Raw genomic sequence first — 20,067 nt, 5'->3', positions numbered from 1 at the left:
ATTCTTGTGGAGGTCTCACACGCCTGCTTTTTCAGCTCTTTCTTCTGCAGAATTTATTCAAAACAGCTCGTTCTATTCACAGGGGACACAAGGCATGGGGCCAGAGACCGCAGACAACAGGTCAGAAGATCAGACCAATTGAAGTGGTTCTCTGTGACTCAAGGTGGGGGTAAAGCAAAGATTTTCAAGGGAAAAGAAAATGGGGCATACAGTTTGAAAAAATATACCTAATTATGTATTTTTTTTCAGTTTTGGAAAAAAAAGTTTGTTTTCACAATATAAACCACAGAAAATAGGTAAAGGTCAACAAAACTTTCTTGTCTGGGGGAGAATGCACAGAAGAAATACCTTCTGTATATTCATACTTTCAAGGAAGAGGCTGGAGATTTTTCATGGAATATATCAGAAATGAGGGCCAATTAACTGTGTATGTTTAGCATAAGAGGGCAGAGGAGGTCTTTGCCTACCAGGAACCAGGGACTTCTTCTCAATTTCTAGGCCAGTCTGGTGACCCTGCACACCCAAACTCTTAAACAGAAGCCTAGATCGAAATCCATAGCAATGCCAGAGTGGGCCTTCCCCTTACTGGAACCAAGGCTAGGGCACAGAACAGACATAGGACAGAGAAGAGAGAAAGCAGGAGTTGCTGGGACATCAAAAATTCCAGAAACACCATAGGACTTGGGTTTGTGGGATGGTAGATTATAATGGTGTGTGTGTGTGTGTGTGTGTAAAAGAGAAAGAAGTTGGGGCAGGGGCTCTGGTTGAAGGGCACAGAGGGTGGTTCTTTTTTTAGAGTGGCAAATGGCCAATTTATGACAAAAACCTGAGCACACCCCACATGGGGTGGCGTGAAAGAGAGGAAAAATCCCTCTAAAAAAAATAACTGGTCGCCAGAACCCTAACCCTGAAGTGAAAATTTACTTGGCAGAGAACAAATCCTCTTCAGGCTTGAGGAGCTTAATTTCAATCAGTCTGGGGAGAAGCTTAAAGATGGAGCTGGATGCCCTCCCACTTTCATCAAAGATAAAGCTTTTAGCAACCTGGACTTGCAAATGAGGACCTGTTTGTGGAAAGGATTCATCCAAGTTGCTCTAAGTTGTTCAGACTGTTGCTGTGTCATTGTTTTTCTGCCCCCAAACAAGCAATAAACAATCAGCACATGAGCCAATTTCCAAACCATAAAGGGACAACGGGCAGATGTGGGCGGACGTGGGATATTTGATACCTGCTCCCTCTGAGGGGCTGCCCCACCTGGGCTCTCAAAGGCAAACAGGGCCCTGGACAGCAGCACTGGGAAAATTGTATCTGAATAAACGTACCTCAGAGTTTGATCCCACAACTTGTTGATTACAGGAATAAGGGAGTAGAAAAACAAGGAAGAAAACCTGAAATACCCCACCTTGGTATATTTAAATGACTCTGAAAATGGTTTCGTTTCCTCTGTTTGAAAAGAAACTGCTCCAACACAAAGCCATCCGCAATTTTACATTACAGACATTCCAGGAAATGCCCTATGTTTTTGGTTGGAAAGAGTCAGAAGGGCAACTGGATGATAAAGCAACATCTTTTCCAGGTACCCCTCAGCACCTGCTGAAAAGAATTCCACTTAGGAGTGAATCTGCAGACAATTTTTTAAGCCTTCTTTGTAACCTGGTTTCCCCTAATGTAACGCCAGGATGGGGTTAATCTCTCTCTTTATTAGCCTGCTTCCGAAGCTGCTGCCTCCCACATTTTCTCTCCAGGCAAGTACATCTGAAAGTCTCGGGAGGCCTTAAAAAGTCTAGCACTAAATCTTTTGAGTCATTTAATCCCCCAAATCTTCCATGTTAGGAGATAATTTCCTTTATGAAAAGAAACCCTAACCTGGTCCAATTCCGCTCTCAAATTTGCTAATGGAACAAAGAGGGCTCTCATTAGACTCATCCTTGTGGCTGCAGAAGTGTCTCTGGAAGGGCAGGTTTTGCTTTAGCCTGGGGATGGTTTTGGCTGCCGCTCTCCTTGGCTTCCTCTCTCGGCAGGCATCTCATCCAGCCAAGCTCTAGTTAAATTAGACCCAGAGGAAAGAAAATAGGGGAGGCAGGTGCCTGGAGAAAAGGACTGTCTAGTGCCCAGGTTCGCCCAGCCATGGATGAGCTCCCTTTCTGAGGAATGGGCTATCCATCCTTGGGAGTCCTTAGAGGTGGGAGCGTCCCATATGGTTGTAGAAGGAGCTCCTTGGAATGGAGACCAAATGCTCTCAAAGATCCCTTCCAACCCTGAATCTGAGTCTTCGTAACTACAGGAGATGGCTTTCAAGGCACATTTGAGAACTTTATTACTTCTCTTTCCTTCCCCCACCACATAAGTCTTTCTTCTGCCCCACAATTAGAAGTAAGAACATTTCACACTTTATTTAAGATTCCATTTCCCTTCACCTCACTTCTGTGGGTAATGAGTGAGAAATCCATTTGCCTGGTTAAACGGAGACCTCCACCAACAAGAAGACATTTCAGCAGCTGAGATACATTAATAACAAGCAATGTTTATTGAGCACTACAATGGGTCCCACACTGTGCTTAAACTTGACATGCATTATCATATTTAATCCACCCAACAATCCAAAAAGTGAAATGTTATTATTATCTGGCTATTACAGCTAAGGAAATATATTAGAGATACACTTTCCCAGCTACCCACATGATGTCGCTGAATGTGGAGCTGGAAGACATGGGTAGAGTCAGCACTCAAGCTCCAACGCCCCATGCTCTGAACCACTAAAGTTACTCTATTCAGTGGGCAATCCTTCTTTCTACTATCAGTCCTCCTGTTTAAAGAGAAGAGGGAGGGATGTTCCTCTTCTTGAAAGATGTTGTCCTAGAGGGCACCTGGGTGGCTCAGTCAGTTAAGAGGCTGCCTTCGGCTCAGGTCTTGATCCCAGGGCCCTGGGATGGAGCCCCACATTGGGCTCCCTGCTCAGTGGGGAGCCTGCTCCTCCCTCCACCCCTCCCACCTGCTCATAATCTCTCTTTCTCTCTCTCACTCTCTCTCAAATAAATAAAATCTTAAAAAAAAAAAAAGAAACTAAGAAAGATGTTGTCCTACAAAGCTAAAAGAAATAGCAGGCCAGTGCTCATGCACTGAGGTAACTGAGAAGGCTAAGAGCCTGAGCATGAGGAAAAGGTTGAGGGAATATAATAGAGCAATGGTGGAGTTGAGTTAGCTGTCTTCAGGGTCCCAGATTTTAATCTTGAGTGCAGTTGGGAGCTGCAAAGAAGGACCAGTTCAGGAGATCCAAAGGGATTAATTTCAGTCTCGGAGTAATGGACAAATTATAGCACAGGGCTATCCTAAAAGAATTCTGTGGACAGTTCTGGCTATTTACATTGCTGTCTTTTATGTATCCTGTTCCATCCTTCTGGGTCCCCCAAGTCCCCAATCTTTCTTTTGACTCATAGTATCATAATTTAGGCTAGTGTAAACTGGAAGCTCAAAGAGTTTTTGTTTGATTGCTTGTGTGTTCTGAATCAACATTTTAGTCAAGAGCTTTCACCTTAGAAAATCAGGACTTTCAGTTTCTCTTTAACAATTGGAAGATATGGCCCAAATTCCCACACAGGATAATCAAGGGTGGTGGCTATCCCCTTTAGACACCCCAGTTCTCCACAGTCCTCACCACTCCCTATGGCCTCATTTATTTACAGTATCTGCAGGGTTTGTCACTTGTGCCTTATACCTGTGAGTAGCTCCAAAGGCATAATCATGGCTCTGGATTTAGAAAATTGCTCTTGCATGAACATTGCATGGATCCCCCTACACACACACACACACACACACACACACACAATTTCCACCCTATCATTCTGCTAATATAACTCTTGGTAGAATGATCTCAGCGAGATCTCAAAGCCCATCTGCATGGGTGATCAGACCACCGCATTTCTGGCTCTACCCTGGCTCTGCCGTGGGATGCACAGTTCTCTTCAGAGAGCAGGCCATCCACAGAACTGTAGGCACTTCCTCTTGTTATATAGCTGCCTGAGGTCACTGCCAGTAAATTACTGGTTTAAGGAAAACAATGACAAGCCTTCTCCATGGAGAACAGAGTTTGCACACTCAATTATTTCCTAAAGTCGTGCCCTCTTTCCCAGCTTGACACCGTAATTTTTGAGGCAACAGCACTGAGTCTGTTGTTCTTCCGATCCACAAAGCCACACTGAACCTGCCACATGAACACAGCAAACTTTGAGAGCAATGCATTCCCTGGCAGTGGGACTAACTAGCCAAGTAATGATCATTGCATTGTTAATTAAGTGGCTGCTTTCTTAAAATGACTAACCAGGGGAACTTTACATTGTATTTGTTTACCAATCACTCTTTTTCTCTCTGTATAGGAAATTTTGTTGACTGTTCTTGACTGCTACAAAGCTTCAGTGGAAATCACTAATAATCTGACTTCAGTGAAGTCAGACTTTTTAGAAATTCAAAATATGACTTAGATGTAAGATAAAAATGGTACCCCGAAAACCAGTAATAATTTTCCTAAATTTGGTTTGTTTCCCGAAGTCTTTTTTCACTTGTAAGCATTAAAGACTTATGGAGTTGAGAAAGGAAGAGTGGGCTGGGCGCAGTGGGGTGAGGAACCATTTCTTCCACCTAACATCAGCTTGGAAATAGTTGACATTTGATAGCATTGTCTCTGAGATTTGTAACCCTCTGGTAGAATTACATGCCCTTTGGGAAATAGTCTCGTGTGTGTGTGTGTGTGTGTGTGTGTGTGTGTGTGTTTTGTTTTGTTTTTATCAATTGGGAAAAAATTAACTTTGTCCCTTGAAGTATCCCCTACTGCCATCAATGAAGTTTGTATTCTTTTTCTCTTTCAGAAGCAAAAGTGGCCATTTTTCTTTTAAAAGGCAGGGGAGGAGCCAGCAAGGGGACAGGAGACTTGGTGCATTCAGAAGGCCTGTAACGTTGCTGCCTCCTATCATCTACCATCAGGCAGTGGTCTGTCCCTAAGGTTTCTGCCTGACTGCCTTTGAGCCTGTTTGGGGACATACAGGCACAGATACACACACACGCAAACACACTCACACACAAATCAACCAGATGCAGACCGAGCAACAGGAGGTGGCAGAATGCTTGCCACTGTGTCACTGGATTTGCAAGCATCCCCTCCAAACCAAAGCCAAGGCTAGTTATTCCCTGGGCTAAAGCCAGCCTGAGAACTTGGGGACTCTGCCAAAGCCCTGACAGCCCCTAAGCCTGGCTCTGTTGCCAGAGCCACACAGGAAAGTCATTAATTCATTAAATAAAGCTTCAGTAAACGATTAGGGAGCCCATTATTTGTTCATCAGTGAACTAGCTGCATAGAGGATATCTGAGCATTCACTTTAAGGAGCCCAGAATATTTGAGGAAGAGGAGAAAAGACATACACTCATTTAAAAATTGAATAACATCCCAAGAGATGCCACTCAAAGCAGTATGTAAGTAGATGCCAAGTGACCTTTCAGAAGAGGGAGCCGTCAGAGGGTGAATAGCAGCCATTAGAGAAAGAAGACATTGTGATGTAGTGGAGAGAGTCTGGGCTTTGGAGCCAGACAGACTGGGTGCAGATCCTCACTGCGTGACCTCCGCCAAGTTCCTTGCCCTCTCTGGACATCAGTTTCCTTACCCGTGGTATAGAGGTGGCACACACCTTGCAGAATGATTAAAGGGATTATAGGAGGTCAGCTGCCCATTACAAGCATTCAACAAACGTTTGAGTTTTTTGCTTTGTTTTCCTTTTAAGAATATCATAGAGTAGTTGAAAAAAGTAGTTTAGGTAGGTTTGGCCCAGGGGAAAATAAGGAGAGACCGTTCCTCAGGAAAGGAGGACTACTATGGAAAAAGTCATCCTATCTAGTGAATATTTTAGGAAGTGGAAAGGTACAAGAAGGGAGGCATTCTGTTTCCTTTTTTAACACTGACTTTTTTTCTGAATATGAAAATGTTTCATGCCTATTACAGAAAATTTGGAAAGCATAGAAAAATGCAAGGAAGAAAGTAAAAAATCAAATATAATTCTGCACCCAGTGAAAACTCCTATAAACATTTTGGTTTTGAGGACGCCTGGGTGGATCAGTTGAGTGTCTGACTTCAGCTCAGGTCATGATATCAGGGTCCTGGGATCCAGTCCCATGTCAGGCTCCCCACTCAGCTGGGAGTCTGTCCCTCTGCCCCTCTGCCTGCTTGGGCTCTCTGTCTCTCTTTTTTTAAATATTTAATTTATTTATTTAACAGAGAGAGGAGTTCAAGTGAGTATGTGCACAGCAACAGGAGTGGAAGAGGTCGAAGCAGGCTCCCCACTGAGCAGGGAGCCTGACACAGGGCTTGATCCCAGGACTCCGGGATCAGGACCTGAGCCCAAGGCAGACGTCCAACCAATTGAGCCACTCAGGCGCCCCATAAGTAAATAAAATCTTTAAAAAATTTTTTTTCGTTTTCCTTCCCATCTTTTTCTAGTACCTATTTTAACATAACTGAGTTCACACTATATACATAGTTTTGTATCCTACTTTTTGCACCTATTGTTTCATAAGCATTTTCCCATGTCATTAAAAATTCTTCTTCACAAACATCATTAGCAATGGCCATATGGAATTCCACATATATGGATATACCAAAATTGTTCCACTAATGTACGTTTAGGGCTGTTCAGATATTTCACTGTCTTAAATAATGCCTCCACGATTATCTTTGTGGCAAAATTCTATTTTCTTGGGATGTTTCTATAGGTGGAATTACTGTTCTAAGGTTCTGCTAACAACAGACAAAATGCTCTCCAGAAAGGATGTCCAATCCACATTCCCCACCAGCCACAAGGGAGAGACACCTGGCCTTATCTTAATGACCAGATATTATCTTTGAAAAGAAAAATTTTGCTTAATTTGACAGTCACTGAATAGCATTTCATTGTTCTCTTAATTGTCTGCTTCCTTTTAGCAGATATACCTAAAAGGATCTAAAGTAGTCCACAGATAAAGGAAAACCTTTCTTTTGTCCGCAATCAACAAATATTTATTATGCAAATCATTTTACTCTGGATTTATCCTCTCTCCCTTTTGGGGGCAGGTTTTGAAATTTCCACCTGTCAGGTTTCCACCATAATGAAGAGAAGAGTTTTGAGGTACAATGCAGCTGACATTCTGGGTCAAAACATAATGATTCTGCCACTACTTAGCTTTGTGGAAAGCAAGTCATGGAACCTGTCTGAAATTCTGGTCCTTCAACATCGCCTCCTATCCTAGGATGTGAAAATGTGAGGATCCCAAGTTTTACTCAATGACGTAATAAAACTGCTTTTAAAAGTCTTCTTTTAATTCTACATAACGTAATATTACGATATAATTTCATCTAGTCATTATCGTGTCCTAAATTAGCAGTTTCTAAGAGTCCCACCTCCTGACCCCAACATCAGCTTCAAACATTAGGGAAGGGGTGCTGACAAAAGAGGAAAACTATGCTCTTAGAGAAAAGGTTCCCAGCCCCCAGACTATCTCTGGAACACCTCCAGACTGAAAGGTTTTATCTGAAGTAAAGGGGTTGGTGTTCGGGTCGAGCCTAGGCAAATCCTTTTCTTGGGACCGTCCCGGGGTGCGCGTCACAGAGCATTCATCGCTTTCGCTGGCTAACGCTCACATCTCGGTCCCCCGCTGTCACTGGTACGGTCACCCCGCCAGCGGTCGCACTAGTTCTCGGCCCCGCCCCTCAATAGTTCCCCTGCCCCACCCAGGCTCCGCGCCGGCGGGAAGCGGCGCGAGGATGGAAAGCACTGTCTGGGCGTTCACTGCAAACCCCAGTCTGTCGGGGACTCTTTTAAACGTCTAGCCCCACCTCCGCCCCACCCCGCCCAACCTTCAACCTAATTTCTTATCCCTGCGGACGCCTGTCCTCCACACCGAGACGTGGAAGACGCCGGACACCCGGCCAGACCTTGGTTCAAGCTGGGCTTGGAATCCCGGGGCCAACCCTGGCAATTCATCTCCGCCAGTCAGCTTTCTGTTTCCTCCGCATGGGGGCCTTATCCTCTGGTTCAGGGCCGTATGTCCAGCGTCTGGAACAGTGAGTCGCACACATTGGCCCTCAATAAATATATGTTGGCTAAATGCATCGCTGTAATGTTAACACCCACAGGCTGTTGTGAAAATGAATAAGTGATTCTGTGCAAGTTTACCTCGCGATCTGTTACCAAAAACAGTACTATTCGCTAAATTTCTCTTATAATAAAGCACACCGACGTGTGTTTTTTAAGTAATATTCACTAATTGGTTGTCCAGAAATACACATCTACTTCTTTATCACAGTCTCCCTCCCTAATTATACCAAATAATCCTACCCTCTTCTGAAAGTGTTTCCTTATTATGTATACCCGATGCCGGTACTATTACTGTGGATGTGCATATATGGCTGCATACAGTTGTGCTCTGAAGAATCATTTTATTTTCTGAATGCGGTGCATCTGCTGAAAGCGCAGGGAATAGAGTCGGATGTTGGACCTACTTCCAGCATTGCCGCCTACTGGTTGGGTTATTCTGGCACGTCACTACCCTTCTCCGGGTCTCAGTGTCTCCATTTGTAGCATTCCCGGGTCTGGTATTCTATCCACGTGAGCAAGGATGGATGCGCCACACAGGGACGCGTTGGTAGCCCACGCTTCCCACCTCCGTTCAGTCGCATCCAGTTTTCCCAAGTTGGGGAACGCAGCTCGACTCACAAGGTGACCTCCAGCTAACAGCAGCAGCTCAGGGGATTCCCAGGTTTACCCCAATTAACCTCACTGGGACTGCAGGAGTGCTTGCCCCAGCCCCTCCCTCAAGCCCTCCTCCCCCACGTCTACCCCCTCTCCCCCACCCCGCCNCCTTCTCCCTGCCCCGCCCGCGCACCCACGCGGCGCATGCGCCGCCCGCCGAGCGTGTTTTTATAAAAGTCCAGCTTCACCCAGAAACTTCAGTCTGTTGTCTGCGGCAGCAGGTAGCAAAGTGACCCCGACGACTTGGGTGCTCCGGTAGCCCCTGCGGCTGGAGAGCGAGCAGTTACCATGGACGCGTTCCGTGTAAGTCCAGTTTCAACCTGCTTTTTCTTAAACGTACAAACACGTAAACTTAGAGCGCAACCCCTCTCGGAGCGGGCAGAAGCGACCAGAACATGGGAGGTGCCGGTACCCCGGAGAAGGATCATGGAAAGGAGTTTTCGTGCGCTTGGTTACACTGGAGGAGGGGGGTAGGATTGGAATCTTTTACTCTGTAAGTAGAAGAGAAAAGATTGGAAGGACCTTTTCGGTGGCTGCATGTGTCTCCCCCTTGAGTCTTGCGGTGCGCGCTAGGCTTGCACGCTGTTTGCAAACATAACATTTTGTGCACAAGTGCAGAGAAGACGTGCGCGCTGCCCCCGGACTCAGACCAAGGGTCTCTCCCTCAGGGGTGGAGGAGGTTTATTTGGAGTGAACTATAAGATCTGAATTTAGAGGTGGAGGGCGGTGCGCCGGGGCTGAGTTCCCAGAGCGAGACAGCGCCCCTGGTTAATTTCAGGCAAAGGCTCCTGGGGACCACTCTTGAGGCTGGGCGAGTGTTCGCTAAACTCTGCACCGCCCGAGGAGCAGTGTCAGTACCCCCTCACAGTGAGCAGAGGGCGGGAAAGGCGGGCGGACCCAAGGTGCTGCGTGCCTGAGAGAGGTCTGAGAATTGGCCGGAGCAGGGAGGTGGCCAGGAGAAACCCGCGCGCCTTGGGATTGTGGGAGAGACCTCGCGGGCATCGGAAGCCCCACGAGTGGACCCCGGGGTTCGGTAGTTTGGGATAGTACAGAGGGAGGAGTATTAACCCGTCACTGCGCAGCAGGACCCAGAGGTGTGCGCTGCGGGGACTGGGGTGGAGTGAGGTCTTGGGAGGGCACCTGGGCTGCCGGTAGTTGCGGCGCAGACGGGCAGGTGCAAGTGGGGAGACCGTTTGGCTCTCACCGATCCCAATTGCGCTGTTTAACCGTTGGTGGTTTCCTGGAGACTTTTGAAAACCCCTTACCAGGAAGGCTTTTCGTTTCCCCCAACCGCGCGCAATTCAAAGGCGCTTACGGAGGAGCCGCCCATTCTCTCCCCAGCACCCTGTGGGACTGAACTTGGCGAGCTGCCGGGCTGAACCCTGGGAGCTGCTGCGGCTGGCGGTGGGCGTGGGCGTAGTGGGCAGCCGAGGAGGTCCGGCGTTGGAACCCCCCGGCCCTTGGTGCGCCCTCCGCCTGGAGGCTTCCAGCTGCAGACCTCCGACCCCATTTACAGGGTCAGTGGCGGGGTGGGAAGCGATCCGGGAGAGTGAGGAAATGAAACTTGGGGCGAGGACCATGAGTGCAGACCCCGTGATCTTCCCCTCCCAGTAAAATGCTGCACTCCCTAACGTCCCAAACGCGCCAAGAGATAAACATAGGTAGGGTAGAGACACCCATGTCCCTCTGCCGGCATGTGTGCGGGGCGGTATCCACTTCTAACACCCCTGTTCAATACCCCAAGCGTTAAAGACTCGTCGTTTAAGGCTGTATTCTCCCTCCCCACTACATGTTGCTTTTAGTACAGAATGGTTTGTGTTTAGACAAGTGAGGGGAAGGCAATGTTTTGCGCCTTAGGAGAACGTTTTGGGGACCCCCTCCCATGCTCCTTCCTACCCTTTTCTCTGTCCGGGTTAATCTTCATATAGAAAATTAATCCCAGGTCCTCAGAACACGAGTTTCTATTTCCACTCCTCACCTGCTCCCCTCCACCGCCCCAACGCCCCCACCCCCCATCCTCGAAGCCTAGGAGTCGCCTCTTTGTGTTTTGTTTTGGTATTTTCCCTCCCAAGGTTTTTTTCTTCCCCCTAGTGGGCGGGGTAGAACAGTTAGCAAAGATGTGACTTTGAAGCCCTCAGAATCTCAGCACCCTTTTGTTCTAAACAAAGAATTTTGTAATTGGTTCTACTAAAGAAGGACATAATGAAATGACTCTGGGGGAAGATGGGGAGGAGATTGCAGGAGTCTATAATAATTCTCTTGTGCTCTTCCCTCACTACTTCATTGGGAGCAGAATGTCCTGAAGAAGGCTGGGATGAGTTGGGTTTTATAAATTACTTTTTAGGGGCGCCTGGGTGGCTAAGTCAGTTAAGCATCTGCCTTTGGCTCAGGTCTTATGATCCCGGAGTCCCAGGATCGAGCCCGCATCGGGCTGCCTGCTCGTTGTTACCCCTGCTTGTGTTCTCCTGCTCTCTCTCAAATAAATAAAATCTTTTAAAAATAAATAAATAACTTTTAAAAAATAGCAGAAACATTTTTTTGAACTTGGAGAATGCCAGCTGAACTTGAAAGTTAATGTCCATTCCCTTGCCTCTTTTGCAGATATACCCTTCAGATAACTACACAGAAGATGACTTGGGCTCAGGCGACTATGACTCCATGAAGGAACCCTGCTTCCGGGAGGAAAATGCCCATTTCAACCGTATCTTTCTGCCCACAGTCTACTCCATCATCTTCTTGACGGGCATAGTGGGCAATGGATTGGTCATCCTGGTCATGGGTTACCAGAAGAAACTGAGAAGCATGACAGACAAGTATAGACTACACCTGTCTGTGGCAGACCTCCTCTTTGTCCTCACGCTTCCCTTCTGGGCAGTTGATGCTGTGGCCAACTGGTACTTTGGAAAGTTCCTGTGCAAGGCAGTCCATGTCATCTATACAGTCAACCTCTACAGCAGTGTCCTTATCCTGGCCTTCATCAGTCTGGACCGGTACTTGGCTATTGTCCATGCCACCAACAGTCAGAGGCCAAGGAAGCTGTTGGCTGAAAAGGTGGTCTATGTTGGCGTCTGGATACCTGCTCTCCTGTTGACCATTCCTGATTTCATCTTTGCCAATGTTAGGGAGGCAGATGGGAGGTATATCTGTGACCGCTTCTATCCCAACGACTCGTGGTTGGTGGTGTTCCAGTTTCAGCACATCATGGTTGGCCTTATCCTGCCAGGCATCGTCATCCTGTCCTGCTACTGCATTATCATCTCCAAGCTGTCCCACTCTAAGGGCTACCAGAAGCGCAAGGCCCTCAAGACCACAGTTATCCTCATCCTGGCTTTCTTCGCCTGCTGGCTGCCCTACTACATTGGGATCAGCATCGATTCCTTCATCCTCCTGGAAATCATCAAGCAAGGATGTGAGTTTGAGAGCACTGTGCACAAGTGGATTTCCATCACTGAGGCCCTAGCCTTTTTCCACTGTTGCCTGAACCCCATCCTCTATGCCTTCCTTGGAGCCAAATTTAAAACCTCTGCCCAACATGCACTCACCTCTGTGAGCAGAGGGTCCAGCCTCAAGATCCTTTCCAAAGGGAAGCGGGGAGGACATTCTTCTGTTTCAACCGAATCCGAGTCTTCAAGTTTTCATTCCAGCTAACACTGATCGAAAAGACTTGTATACATTAAAGAACTTTTTTTTTATGTTACACATTTTTTCAGATACAAAAGACTGACCGATACTGTACAGTTTTTTATTGACTGTTGGATTTTTTTCTTGTGTTTCTTTAGTTTTTGTGAGGTTTAATTGACTTATTTATATAAATATTTTTGTTTGTTTTTCATGTGGATGAGTGTCTGTAGGCAGGACCTGTGGCCAAGTTCTTAGTTGCTGTATATCTGGTTGTAGGACTGTAGAAAAGAGAACTGAACATTCCAGAGTGTGTAGTGAATCACTTAAGCTAGAAATGATCCTCAGCTGTTTGTACATAAATAATCTCTCCATTCCAGTGGAACATTTTCTTTTTCCTGTTCTTAAATTGTTTGGTTACACTATGTGATTTTGCTATAGAAGATGGCACTTATAACCAAAGCCTGAAGTGGTATAGAAACGTTGGTTTTTCAGTTTTCAGAAGTGGATTGATCAGCACCTACAATGTACAGTCTTGTATTAAGTTGTTAATAAAAGTTCATGATAAATTTACTCAGTGTTATGTTCTGATTACTGTTGAGATTCCTTTGGCTAACAGAAGTCAAAAATAATAACATATTTTTGGCAAGTCAGGTCCTTTCCTGGTTGTTGTACTATTTTGCTTAACCCTTATCATAATTCTATGATAGGAACTCTGGCTCAATTATTAATAGTAGAACTACAGTTTGTAGGGCAGGAAACTGAGGCACAGAAATACTAAGTGACCTGGTTAAAGGTTATGGTAAGTAGCACAGCCAGTATTCCAAACCAGGGAATCTGTCTTCAAAATCTGAAGTCTCAACCACTTCAACTCCTAGATGTTTAGAAACGTCCAGCCAGTTCCTATGAAAAAGAATCTTTCTGAAGGATAAATGTGTGTAAAGGATAAAAGGTTTTAGATTTTACTATGACTGACCCCTTTTATAATCTAGGTCTGTGCTGTGCCAAGCCTAGTATGCTTTTCTCCTCTGATTCTCTCAATCTAGATACCATCATTCCCTTTTCACAGACAAAGGGACGGAGATTCATAGACTTTCCATAACTGGCACTTGCAAGGGGACAAACCAGGAGTTGATTCCACTCATCGTTCCAGCCCATGCTCTTCACCATACCACTGTTGTTCCCCAGAACACCTGGTCATAAGTCAACTGAACTGTTATTGAAAATAAAGCCAAAAGTGAATGTTTTCTTCATAAAATTAACCATGCCAAAAATACCCCTCTTGCAATATCTTCTATGCAAATCTCAACACTTAATCTATTGTAACACCTAGCACCTCAAGGGTTTAACCAAGCAGATAAAAGTTAAATTGGTGCTTTCAGAGCTCAGAAGAAAGGTTCACTGAACCAAGCTCCTCATTGCCCACATTTTGCACAAGATTTTGGAGTCTTATGTAATAACCCCCGTAGCTATTTACACTACTGTTGTGCAAGCCCCAGGCTCTTGAGTAAATTTCAGCTCTGGTCTCCGTTTAAAGATAAGTTCTAAACGATGTAGCAGCCATACCTATCTCATTTTGAAACACAAACGGGGCACTCCAGACACGCACTCAAAGATAATAACCAGGATATAATCAAGGCAATATTTGGTCTACTTTTCATAATTGTTTCTGGCACAGAAAATCTATTTTGGACGAAAAATTGCAATGTATTATCTTTGTGAGGCAAATCACATTTGTCGAAGGCAAATTATAGATCCTGTGAAGGGAAATAACTTAATTACTTAAAATAGAATCCAATTTGGCTGTACATTTCTGCTGCAGTCTATGGATCTGGAATAATTCAGAGTGGTATTCCTATTCCACTTGAGAACACAATTAGATTTCATATAGGAAATTATCTTGAGGTTTCTTGGTTTTTCCCTGGGTAGCCTAATTGGATCACCCTTCATTTAAGCATAGTTTTACATGTACTCTTTGGAAGGCTTAGTCTTAAAACCATGACCATTGTAAAAGTCTTCACTTGAACTTTCTCTATAAATATTTATTCTTGAGACAATAGAAGGAATCCTTGAAAGGAATTCGTTTTCTTTCTCCTCTTGGCTTTAAACCTAGTCACCCCAGATTCCTCTCCTTTACCCTGGAGTCACAACAAAAGGAACGAGCTGAAACAAAATTCCCAGTGTCACCAGTCTTAATGGATATTTCATTCTCTCTTGGAACAAAGGTGGGATAACTCTTTTTTAAAAAAGAAGAAAAGGCTTGGCTCTCTCCTTGCCCCTAAAGCCCCACCCCCCATCATTCTCTGTCCCCACCCTGACATGTTCCAAGTGGCTCTAAAGCATTCCCTGTGTCGTGGTTTGTTCGACAATGCTGGGAAACCCAGTCTGCTAGCCAGCCCTTGCATGAAGTAGCTGATTGTTCCCTCTCCTCGTCCCTTATGAATGAGACCCTTGAAGGTCAGTAATGTAGATCGAATTGTATAATGGAAGCTAAAATATTTAAATTGTATGCATGCTGCCATTAATGGCATAAATATGACATCTGAGTTATTAATAACATTAAGCCTGTAACTGGGGAGAAAAGATGTTTTTATCTTGCAAAGCCTTTGTTTTCCTAAAATGCTACTGGGCAATTCACCTCCCCCTAATTGGGCTTCTCAGCCTCCTTTTGTAGTTATGCCTATGTTAAAATAATAATTCTGGGGGCGCCTGGGTAGCGCAGTCGTTAAGCGTCTGCCTTCGGCTCAGGGCGTGATCCCGGCGTTCCAGGATCGAGTCCCACATCGGGCTCCTTGGCTGGGAGACTGCTTCTTCCTCTCCCTCTCCCCTGCTGTGTTTCCTCTCTCGCTGGCTGTCTCTCTGTCACATAAATAAATAAAATCTTTTTTAAAAAAAATAAAATAATAATTCTGGGGCACTCTTTTAAGAGGATAACCTACAGGTTTTATTTTTAACAATCTAATAAGCTTGACTTTCTCCAAGCTTATTGTCAGATAGTAAATGCTCCACAAACAGAATTGAATTGTCATTATGTCCATGTAATACTCACTGAGGAGGGGCAAGGACCACTGGAGACAAAATTCACATTACCTTGAAAATAACTTCAAACAACACTTAAAAATGTGACATTGCAGCCTGGCATCATAGGGATGTACCCAGCCTACTTTGAGGAGGTCTCCACCTGGCTGTCAATGTGGCTTAGTCAGTCAGTGCTGGAGATCCAAAAGTTAGCCAGAGGAATGACCTTTCCATGAGCACAGCCTAAGAGAAACGTTGGTTAACTCTGGAAACATTTTGAGTTATTATACTGGGAGGGGTGGGTGGGTAAAGTGCTACCGGCATCTATTGGATAGGGGTACAATTAGCCAGCCCGAAGTGTCCGTAGTGCTCAAGACTGAGAATGCTTTTTCAAGTTGAGGGCCATGAGGGAATGATAACAATTACAAAAATAAGGATATATCCAAACAGTATAATCCCATGAAATTATCAACCGACAGAGTTCCAAGGTCTCCCTTCAGCACCTCTACCTGGTCTCACTTGAATGTGTTGTCATTCCTCCTTATTCAACACACACCATTTTCTTCCACCTTTACTTCAGTGTCACTTTGGCATAATGAACATGTCTTTCTGTTTGGCTTCTTCTCTCATGCTATGCTAGGAAGACATCCCACTAAGGGAAATAAATGGTAAAGGGTGACTGCAGCAGATTTTCTAGCTCCCACCCAATATCTGTCTCCCCAAAGACCACAAAGTTTGCTCAGTTAATCCTCACCACAGCCTGTGACTCAGTTTGGAACACATCCCACTTTGCTCCTTTTATTTAAAAAATAAACAAGGAGCGATGAGGTACCAGGCCATTGTTCCATTGTCTGCAAGTGACTTGGATTAATTTAAAGCAATCCTGTTAAGTCCAACAATTAAAATCTAAAACCTTCTGAAAAATCCTTCTTTCAACTGAAAGTGTGAACTGTTTGCAGGCTGAGTTGAGGGATCCACAATATTAAGAAGCCACAGAAGGGGGAAGGATTTTTCAAAATCAAACAGATAAAGGTGCTCAACCAAACCATACCAGGTGCTGGGTGTTTATCTGGTAAAGCCAGTCCACGATTAAGTTGATTTACATATTACAGTTCAATTAACTAGAACCCAACTCATCAACACTCTTAATTAAAGGGAATTACTTCCTCATATTTGACTCCATCAGAAGGAAAGTAGTATTTACTGAGTACTAACTGAACTCCGGGCACACTTGTCCATGTGTTCCTCAGAAGAACCCAGCCAGTTAGGTATTACTCTCCCCATTTTCAGGCAAGAACACAGAGAAGTTAAACTACAATAACGGGGTTGTGCTCTTTGCCCTATGCATACTATAAAAGGCACTGAAGCAAAACCACCACATTCTGGGACACGTCCTCAAGTTCCCAATATCTTCAGTCCAAATGCCTCTATCTTTTCTAGGTTGACTTCTGTGTGATAACAAAAACAGTTACCATTCACCTTGAGGGCTTCCTATGTACCAAGGTACTTCGATTATTTAATCTTCATGACCACCCTATGTAGTAGGTATTATTATCTGACTGTTTTACAGATGGAGAAACTGAGGCAAAATTTATCCAACATCATATGAATGGTAAAGCCTAGATTTGAATGCAGGCAGGTTGACACTAGTGTGTGTCTTCTTAAGCACTACAGTAACTTTATTATCTTCTATCATGTCAGCCAAGCTAATAACCATGAGGTCAAAAAGATCCTCCATGCTCTTCAATCCTCTTGAGGGTTCACTAATAGACAGTTGTGTGATTATACTTTGTAAAGCAACAAAGCACTGATTTTTTAAAAGATTTTATTTATTTATTTATTTATTTATTTGAGAGAGAGCATGAGAAGAGGAGAGAGAGAGGCAGAGAAAGAGAGACACACGGACTCCCCGCTGAACTGGGAGCCCACATGGGGCTCAATCCCAGGACCCCGAGACCATAACCTGAGCCAAAGTCAGACGCTTAACCAACTGAGCCACCCAGGTGCCCCAGATACTGATATTTTAGAAAGATTTTCACTATAAATCATTGAAATAAGATGGGATTAAGTGCCCGGAAAATAGTAGGAGCTCAATAAACATGTGTTGAATGAGCGAATGAATGAACACCCGTGAATTTCTATTCCTAAGAGCACACCACATCAAACATTCTGATTAATGTTGGCATGTGGCTTGACCTCATTCTTTCAGGCATTCTTTAATTGAACCATTTATTGAACACCACCACCCTGGGCCAGGCAGGTATGCAAGTTGCTCACAGTACAGAGGAAGATGTAATCCTTTGGTGTTCTAGATAAGCTGGAAAGTTAGCCAAAGGACTCCCAGACTTTCCAAACTGCCTTACATTTAAAGATATCAAAATTTCCACCTGCCCACTCAATTTTCCTATTATATAATATCCCTTCAGTCCCAGTCTTGTTCCCACTGATTCCCCATTTAGGGAAGAGCAGATCCCTGCCCACCTCACAAGCTGGGTGAGCATCCTGGTCTGTTCACATCATAAGGATAAGAGCAGAAATTCTGCCAAACCACAGGATATGGGAAGGAACCCTAAACGCAGTTTCTTGGCCTTTTGTCCACAGGAGACAACTTGTTAGGCCCCTGGGATTAAAGAAGGAAATCAAGACCATCATTTTAGGCCACATCCTACATCCTCTGGCAAGACTGCTCAGTCTCTATCAGTCTAAAGTGAGCTTTTCCATCCCAAATTCTGAGCTCATGAAGTCTGCGTTGTGTAAGCTAGCACAAATAAAAGGCTTTTGAAAAGTTAAAAGCAGCTTTTGTGTGTCATTACAGTTATTCTCTTTTCATTTTGAAAATAAATTTTGCTTCTTAACTCATTTAATGTCTTAAGTGCAGAGACCTTTGCAGTCTAACATAGTTAATTCATTGATTTGATTTGATTTTATGAAAAAATAATCGGATTCCATAAGGTTGTGCCAGTGTTGGCTAAAATTATATAAGGTTAGCTCAGTTGGTTAGAACCTGATGTTTCTAGAGTCAGGATCAAGGGTGAGTCCCACCGGGGCCATTTTTTTTTTTTTTTTTTTTAAGATTTTATTTATTTATTTGGCAGAGAGAGAGAGAAAGGGAGAGAGCACAAGCAGGGGGAGTGGCAAGCAGAGGGAGAGGGAGTAGCAGGCTCCCCACTAAGCAGGGAGCATGACATGGGACTCAATCCCAGGACCATGGGATCATGACCTGAGCTGAAGGCAGACGTCTACTTAACCCACTGAGCCACCCAGGCACCCCACACTGGAACCATTTTAAAGTAATGATACCCACAGATGCAAAGACAATGTTTATCTTGTTTATAGCTGTATCTCCAGTCTCTGGAACAGGAGTGGAAAGCTTTTTCTGTAAAGTGCCATACAGTAAATATTTTAGCCTCAGCAGGCTGCACAGTTTCTGCCATAACTACTCAACTCTGCCATTGTAGAAGGAAAGCATCGAGAGACAATACATAAATGAATGAGCATAGCTGTGTTCCCACAAAACTTTATTTGTGGACACTGAAATTTGAAATTCATACACTTTTTAAGTATCATAAAATATTATTCTTCCTTTGGTTTTTTTTCCAACAATTTTATAAAAATGTAAAAGCCATTCTTTGCTCCCAGGCTATGAAAAACAGGTGGCAGGTCAAGTCTGACCTGCAGACGACAGTTTGCTGACCCCAGGTCTAAACAATGCTTAAAATATAGTAGAAACTCAATAAACATGAATGAATAAGTGAAACTAAATATAGGAAAGTTTACTCTTAAGTTAGCTTAAGGAACCAAGAAGAAACCCAGTGAACCAGTGACTTTCAACTATTTGCAAAAATATCACACCTACCACTTATAAAGCACTTTACCATTCACAAAATGCTTTCACAGATGGGACCACAACGTGAGTCTGTATGTTGGTTTGTGCCATATTGGTTGGCAAGATCCCGCTGGCTTACTAGGTCTATTATTTAGGAAGAAAGGCCTGGGATAACAGAGTTGCCCTTTTTATCCACTTTTGTGCTCTACCCTTCTCATCTCCCAGAGCGCAGGTGAAGGTGGCATCTGCTTTTATAACTCCCTGTAGCAAGAACAACAACAGCTCACCAATAAAAGTTGTTGAGGTGCTGACTAACCTTTCCCGGCGGTGAGCAGCATGAGTTTTACTCTTCCAAAATGATAGTCACCAGTTACAACTTTTGGCAGCAGCTCCCCAGTTAGTAAATAGGACAAAAGAAAAAGCCATAAGCCACTGCAATGAATAGTGTTTCACAGCCACAAAAGCCCAAGAAAAATCAATGGTGCAGAAAGCAGTTTTGGACCTCACCCCAGCTTTTGGAGGACTGGGGATAGTTCTCTTCCCTTTAAACTTTCAGGTGCCTCATGGCAATGTCAGAATTAATCTCCAAGTGGCTGCCACTCTTAGGTCTCTTACTAAAAATGTCCCCAAGTGAACTTCCTCACTTTATAGAACATTCTTTCCAAGGTGAGAAGCCCAACTGCTGTCTCAGATGAGAAGACTCCAAAAAGCTGAAGCGACTTTAAAGTACTTTCTGTTTTAAAGAGCATTTTCTGTTATATCTGCATGACAGTATAAAAATGACTGCTCAGTCACCACCGTCCTGAGTGAAGGAAGACAAGCTACACTGGCTAAAGT

At 44.4% G+C, this 20,067-nt stretch overlaps 1 protein-coding gene and 1 long non-coding RNA gene across 2 annotated transcripts in view; one reads left to right on the top strand and one right to left on the bottom strand.

The window, feature by feature from the left end:
* Nucleotides 1-20,067, bottom strand: part of LOC105241316 — a 166,357-nt gene that overhangs the window by 19,554 nt on the left and 126,736 nt on the right. The window lies entirely within an intron of this gene.
* Nucleotides 8,919-12,959, top strand: CXCR4 (C-X-C motif chemokine receptor 4). The gene is made up of 2 exons (XM_002927676.4): nucleotides 8,919-9,071; nucleotides 11,370-12,959. Exons 1-2 carry the CDS (start codon nucleotides 9,057-9,059, stop codon nucleotides 12,414-12,416), a joined length of 1,062 nt encoding a protein of 353 aa, XP_002927722.1. The 5' UTR covers nucleotides 8,919-9,056; the 3' UTR covers nucleotides 12,417-12,959.

Source organism: Ailuropoda melanoleuca, chromosome 2 (genome assembly GCF_002007445.2).
Source record: "Ailuropoda melanoleuca isolate Jingjing chromosome 2, ASM200744v2, whole genome shotgun sequence".
Lineage (NCBI taxonomy): Eukaryota > Metazoa > Chordata > Mammalia > Carnivora > Ursidae > Ailuropoda > Ailuropoda melanoleuca.
The sequence above is the reverse complement of the archived record's forward strand: the minus strand, read 5'-3'. Positions and strand labels throughout refer to the sequence as shown.